Source organism: Nestor notabilis, unplaced genomic scaffold, assembly GCF_000696875.1.
Source record: "Nestor notabilis isolate BGI_N333 unplaced genomic scaffold, ASM69687v1 scaffold25187, whole genome shotgun sequence".
Classification (NCBI taxonomy): domain Eukaryota; kingdom Metazoa; phylum Chordata; class Aves; order Psittaciformes; family Psittacidae; genus Nestor; species Nestor notabilis.
The window spans coordinates 23,410-30,473 of record NW_009935567.1 but is presented as its reverse complement, the minus strand read 5'-3'; the positions used below and the strand labels follow the sequence as shown (position 1 = coordinate 30,473).

At 48.1% G+C, this 7,064-nt stretch overlaps 1 protein-coding gene across 1 annotated transcript in view; it reads left to right on the top strand.

Moving 5' to 3' along the window:
* Window positions 1-181: 181 nt before the first annotated feature.
* CSNK2A2 (casein kinase 2, alpha prime polypeptide) overlaps window positions 182-7,064 on the top strand; it is a gene marked incomplete at its 5' end in the record, with an annotated part of 24,755 nt that continues 17,872 nt past the window's right edge. The window contains one exon of the mRNA XM_010017911.1: window positions 182-293. Within this exon, the coding sequence (XP_010016213.1) occupies window positions 182-293 (112 nt within the window). The remainder of the gene's footprint in view (window positions 294-7,064) is intronic.

The following is a 7,064-nucleotide window of genomic DNA, read 5'->3' as shown; positions in this document are numbered from 1 at the left end:
CTCACCCTCCTGCGGGCCTCAGCCCACCGGAAGGGTTCCGTGACCGATTCCCTCCCCACCGTTTTGGGGTGTACGCGGGGGCCTGCAGGTGGCTGAGGGAGGAGCCGGGAGAGCTCCCCCTGCCCCAGCCTGCTGCCCTGTCAGTTATCGTCCTCTCCCTCTCTCCTCTTGGTGCCCGCAGCAATCAGGACGACTACCAGCTGGTTCGCAAGCTCGGGCGAGGCAAGTACAGTGAGGTCTTTGAGGCCATCAACATCACCAACAACGAGAGGGTCGTCGTGAAGATCCTCAAGGTGAGTGTCCCGTTGGTGGTGTAGGGCCTTAAAGGTGGCTGGAAGCAAGGGGGAGAGGAGCAGGGCTGGCAGGGCCACAGGACTGCTGGGTCTTTTCCTTCATGCCAAACCTCCTGTTTTCACGTTAAGGACATGGGGATGGTGGATTTGGAAGTGGGTTTGGCGTCCCATGTGCTGTAGTGATGTTTAGGTGTGTTCACCCCTCCTGTCCAGCATAGCTCTGGGCTGAGACCTCCTCTGGAGAAGAAGAGCTGAGAGTCCTGACATTTGAACAGCATTGCAAGTGCTGCCTGTGTTTGGTAAACTCTGTCTGGCAGTGCCAGTCTAAAAGCCCAGGGTCTGCTGTGTCAACAGGAATGTGAAACGTGGAGTGGGAATTCCTTCTGTTAACCTCTAGACAGCTGGTATGGGGCCTTTTCAGAGCCAGCATGTGGGATGCTCAGCAGCCAAAAAATCAGACAATGTAGAGTTCTTTAGAGGATCTGACATGGAAAAGAACTTCACCAGACAGGCCAAAACCGCCATGAATGTTTGAGGAGACTGAAAGAGGCCATGTGAAGTTTGACAGTGTCAGTGACCTGTGTTCTGCTGTATCGGGCTGTGACGACCTTCATGCAGCAGTAACAGGTTGTAGTTTGCATTGGCCGAATGTATGGCTCAGCCACTGTAGGGCATACCTTACCTGAAGCAGGCTCACAGTGAGCTGTGGTAACTGTCCTAGTAGTGGTCTGTGTTGGTGATCTGGGGATGGACAAGGGTGTTAAAAAAGACACAGAAATGAAAGGTTAGAGTGGAGATGCTTTTGGTTCTGGCTTGGCTGACACTTGTGGCTGTCACTTGTTGGACCAGCAGCACTTGTCACTTATTCCTCAAGAGCATGTGGGAGCCATTGCCTGACCATGGGTGTACTAAGAATTTGGGCACATGTTGATCCGTGGTGTGCAAGAGATGCTGAGCTTAACCTGCCTTTGTAGCCACCAAGACTAGCAGCTACGTAGAACACACATCTCTGCAGGTCTGTAGACGTAAGACACTTGCTAGATCCACCAAATAGTGTGTCTGCCTGTCTCTGCTGATACCCCACTCTCTCACAGTGCCTGCTTCCTTGGGATCTTCCTTGGCTTCTGAGAGACCTTGTCACGGGCTATGCAGCCACCACTCTTAGGCAAGGTGTGACCTCCTGTCTGCCTCTGGGAGGAGGTGCACACACTCCTGCTCTGGCTGTGGTCACAGTGATGGCCAGGTGAGCTTTTTAGAAGAGCCCCTGTGGCTGAGCCTGACATCAGGGCAGAGTGGTGAAGCTCGTGTCTCCTCGCTGAGCTGAGTTCCTTTAGCATGCTGTTGGGGCCTCCCACTCCTTTACATGCTTTATGTGGTTTGAGGGTTAGTTTCTTTGTTTAAAGTAGGGGCAGGCATGAGTTTTCTGCTATGAGAGAGTAGTCAGAGGTAGTGTAGAGCTGGGTTTTATGGCAAGATGGCTTGTGGCTAGGCTGAGGAAACTGCTCTTCTGCATGCTGCTCTGGAGCCCCTGATGGTCTCTTCAGGATTGCTGTGGTTTGTTGAGATCTTAGGTCTTGTCCCATGTAGAAAGGCATCACAAGTCTGGGAAGACACTGCAGGGAAAGTTGTCAGGAATCTTCCTCCTTGCCTCTTCCCAGCCTAAAGAGCCTCCCCTAGAGCCATGCACCTCTCCCTGCAGCAGCTGAACTCTGGCATGTCTAGAGAGCTCTTCAGTGTTGGACTGTGAGTCAGTTGGCAAGAGTAACCTGAGGGTGGCTGGGTGCTCCTTCTCCTTGGGGCCTGAATGTCTTGTCTTAATACGCTGCAAGCAGTGGACTGGATTGTCCCAGATCTTAAGTGGATGGTGTTGCCAACAGTTCCCCTGGCTCCCCTCGCTTGCATTAACATGCAGACAGCATTCCTGAGAGTGAGCAAGGAAAAGCAGAAAGTCCAGATAAATAGGATGAACTTCCTTCTCAGTGGAAAGTGGGTCAGTGAAAAGTAAGTCTTGGAGCACTGTGCTGTGTATGTTACGAAAGCATGTGAAGTGCGGCAGTAACGTTGCTCTGATCTTTGGAAAGTGCCCCTGGTTTCCTGCAGCTAGACTCAAACTTAATTGTGAATGTAATTGCGTGTATCTACAGTGGAGCCTTAGCAAAGAGGCTGGGTTTCTGTTCCTCCTAATTCAGGCTGGATCCTCTGAGGTGGGAAATGCAGCCAAGAGTCTTTGGAGTTTTGTGTGGCTCTAGGGCAGAGGCAAAGGGGAATACTGTTGCTGGGCAATGGATGCAACTGTCTAGTACAGTTGCTCCTTTCTCTCAGTTTTTTTGAGACAACAATTTATGTTGAGCGATTTTTTAGCAAGAGTCACTGTCTTAATATCTGTGCCTCATGGGAGGTGACTGGTGTCTCTTGCCAGCCTTACTCTTTAAAGTAGCTTATCTTAGCCAAGCTCAAGTTACCATGTAACATCTACTTCCCCTGCGTTTTCCCCTCTTCTTTATTGTTGTGCTGCCTGAACATCTTGTACCATCCTCCGGAGAGGTCAGGAAATTTTATCATCTTTCTCTGGTGCACAGCTGAGCCACAGAGATTTCCTGTGTGACTTTGGGCAAGTCCCTTAGAATCAACAAAGATGAGACTACAGCATAGGTCCTACTCTACTACTGCACGAAGGAGATAACTCTTCCTCTTATGCCAGCCACTTATGGTGTTTGTTTAAGAGCCCTATGAAGACTTTAGTATTGGACAAGGACAAGCAGCTAATGGCTCTGGTTGGTGTCACAGTGCCTCAGGCCTTTTGGGCTTGCCCATTTCCCTGGCCAGTACCCCACATTGCCTTTGAGTTCTACTACCCCAAGTGCAGCACCAGGCCTAATTCCACAGGAAAATGGGGTGTGCTTCTGCAGCTATTTGTGGTCATAAATATTTGTTAGCAAAGGAGCAGAATGAAGATCATGTAGATGACACTAAAATTATGACTTCATGAGCAAAGTGCCTTTCTTTGCATATATGATGCTCCTGGTGTTACTTTTTTTCCAGGAAAATTCTGCAGCCCTTTTAAAAGAAGTCAAACCAAGCATGCAGTTTGCTTCTCACCCCACAGCAGCAGCACATCAGGATATACCATGTAGGACAGAGCAAAGCAGCAAGGCAGGAGCCCTGGTTTGCTGCAAAGACATGCCCTGCCAAGTGTCCTCCAAAATCTTTGGTCTTGAGAGGTGAGGCAGAGAGTAGCTCCCCACCTTTGCAACCTGTTTGGGGAGCAAAGATTCAGACAGAAAAGCTGTGGGGATGAAGTTATGTCGGAAGTTAGTGAAGAAATCTGCACTCTACAGACCTTCCTACCCCTCACAGGCAGTATTAGCCAGCAGCTGTGCTCCCCCAATCCCTGACTGATGTAGGAGGCCCTTGTGGGCTTTTTGATCTGGCTGACCTGGGTTCAGCTGTGGGCATGCTTCCTGCATGCTTAGGGGTGGGCCAAGCCAGAAAGAGGGAATGTGTGAACATGTCCTGTACGTGCTTTTGTGTCTAGCTTAAATTTGATGCTAAGGTTTGACTCCCAGAATGAGGTCTGATGTTCTTTGGCATGTACAAAGGAGTTCCAAGTCATCTTTCTTTCCAGTGAGTCATGTATCATCTACAATCAGTCACAGAATGGTTGTGGTTGGGAGGGATCTCTGAAGATCGTGTAGTCCAACCCCCTGCTAAAGCAGGTTCAGTGCTTTGGCAGGTATCTAAAGCACAGCTCTGCTCACTCATATGCAGACTCATAGATTTAGAGTTTTGGTGGACTGCTGAGGTCAGTCTGTGACCTTTGGGCTATCTCTTTGATGAACTTTTAATTTTGCTTTTCTGCTAATGCAGCTCCAGAATATCTTCTCATGAGCCTTAAAGGTGAATCCTCCATTCTGGAGTAACAGTGTTCTTTGGGGATGTGATCAGTGCTGCAAGTTGACACTCTAAAGGCCAAAGATAAACTTTCCACACTGCTTGCAGTTCTCTGTGGTGAGAACACAGTTGTTAAAGTTACCTATAGCTGTGGCTGTTGGTGAGCTTCAGCTGTACCTTAGCATCCTTCACATCCTTCTTGTACCGAATACCACCATCTTTAGAAAGACGTGTAGAAGTCCCACTTAGGAACATGGGTTAGTAGTGGCCTTGACAGTGCTGGATTAAAGGTTGGACTTGATGATCTTAAAGGTGTTTTCCAACCTAAACAATTCTCTGATTCTGGGATCTGAGTATCTGCTCAAGGCGGAGGTGACATGACCTGTATTGTCAGCTCTGTGCAGGAGTCCTCCTGCTTTCCTGATGCACACGTGTGTCAAAGCATTAAACCTATCACATACAGAGATTGTTTTGTCTACTTGTATGGTTACTGTCTGCATAGGCACAACACCCAGGCAGAGCTTAGGGCAAGAATTCAATTATAAGGAGAAGAATCAGTGAAATGGAGGTTCTGCAGCATGATGAAATAGCCTCTTTCTCCTTTGGTAGCTTTTGTCCCTCTGTGCTGAGTCCACGAGCTGGAACTTTCAACCATGTACGTGGTTTCACAAGTGCATTCTTGTTTGTTTGGCTTTGGTTTTCCCCTGTTCCCCCTTTCTGGGCTCTGTGAACACTCCAGAGCTCTTGCTCGTACCAGGCACTGCTGCAAGATCCTTCCACTGCTGAACTCAAATTGTTGTTCTAGTAGCCAGAGAACTGTTCGGGGGAGGTAGCCCTGTGGCTCTGGTAAATTATGTTCTGTCTCTAAAAGCTTTAGAACCCACATTCATCAGCATGTTCTAGATGGGGGTTGAAATTACTCCCGTGCTGGTGTGCAGAAGGGATTGCACTGGGAAATAGGATTGGATGGTGTTGGTCCCTCAGGCTGGAGCTTTTGACTTCATTGGTGACCTTCCTTCTGCCAAAGGCATTCTATGCCTGCTTCTGCTCTAGCTGTGGGTCTCTTGCTCCTCCTCCATTTGCATGTACTGAATCCGCTCTCCCTGGCTCACTTCCTTCTCTGGCAGTCTTGAAATCAGCCCTTTTGCCAAGAGACATGGGTAGACAGCTCTTCAATTTTAAACATCACTTCCTCACATTGGCCTTTGCACAGTTGGCTGCTGGATTCCAGCCTTGTTTGGAGCTGAGACTGAGATGGTACCAGGTGTCTCTCAGTGACCTGGAGATGCAGCTGGTAACCCTCATGGTGGTGTTCTACCACCAAGAGACTGATGAGCTGCAAAGCTGCAGCTCCAGCGAGGAGGAGGGTGAGTTACAGCGCTGTGGCTGTTCACAGTGGCCTAAGGCAGAGCCCACATGAATGATTCTCATCCCTTGTAATGGTGGTAGTGGGAACTGAGGCTTGGTCCTGTGCATCCTTTTAGCTGACTGCGGAAGTTTTGATGAATTGTGGGCAGCCTTGGAGCCCCAGAAGGCTGTTGTGGGATGTCCTATGGGGGAAGGAAAGGCATTCTGAAGGAAAGAATGATGCTGCCCTCAAAACATGTGCTGGTGTAGTTTACCAAACTTAAATAAAAATCAGAAGTGCTTTAGTAGTTTCCGGGTAGGTTCCTCCCCACCCCCCACCCTTTCTAAAATTCAAGAGCTGCTTGGGCAAATTTGAGTTCTCATAATGGAAGTTGTAAGAAGCAAACAACTGACAGAGTATTAACACAAGTAGGATCCTTGTTTTGTAGCTCTTCTGACTACAATTATTTGGTTTCCTAGCTGATGGTTGGCAAAAGAAGCACTGCTGCTCTGAAGCCAATTTTCCTATTGAGCAATTGGCATCAAGCTTTATAGGCCGATTATTGTGATCCTTTTGATAATACTTGCTAGAGACGAATGAGCTTCTATTGCCAGCTTTTAAATGTTTAAATCCTGTCATAAGGATGCTGCTTCAGCCTTTTGCTGTTCCTGGACATTGTGTGTCGTGATTTCCCTGCTCATTCACTGGAAGCATAGTGGTGTTTCTGGGCTATTTGGGTTTGATGAGCAAATAGACCTTTTTCTTTATGGGGTGGTGGAATAAATGACTTTAGTTTGTCATGGATTTTTATCTCTAGGCAGCTAAACCTTCTTCCCTGCTGTGCTAACCCCAGTTCTGTTTCAGAGCACCTGCTGGACAGAACCCAGTGCCTTTAGTGAGTCCTTCAGAGGAGTGTGCTCCTCAGCTGTGCCTTTGGCTAATGTAAAATGATTTTTATGCTTTGGATTTAACTCTTATTTCACAGGTCTTCCTGGTCACTACTTTCCTCTGTCAGTTTGGAAATGCTGGGGAAGGCTGGAACTGAAGCATTTGATGGAAGAGTGTACTCCCTTTGCTTTAGAAACCAAGTAAAAAAGACGATTAACTGGGCAGCTATTTACTATTTGGAGACAGGAAGTGATGGTTGCAGCCTTGTATTTAAAGGTTTATTTTCGCAAACAATGTTAATTCTCCCAGCTGGTGTTTGCTGCAGCTGGACTCCTTCCCTGCTTACAAGTTTACATGATCTCATGGAAAATGACCTGGGATCTGATCTCTGAATCAGAGAAAGGTGTTTTCTTTTGCATCTACCTGACTGCAATGCAATGACTTACTCTGTTCCTCATTTTCTGCAGAGGGATGGCATCACATGGTGCTTACCAAGCTTTGGTCAAAGGCAGCTGGAGTAGCGCTGGCCACTGTCACTGCCTTCTCTGCCTGACTTTCGAGTGGATTGAGGCCCCCTCATGGGATTCTTTGGGCCAGTACAATAGGAAATGTGCAACAAAAGGTGGCTGGCAGGGGACAGTTGA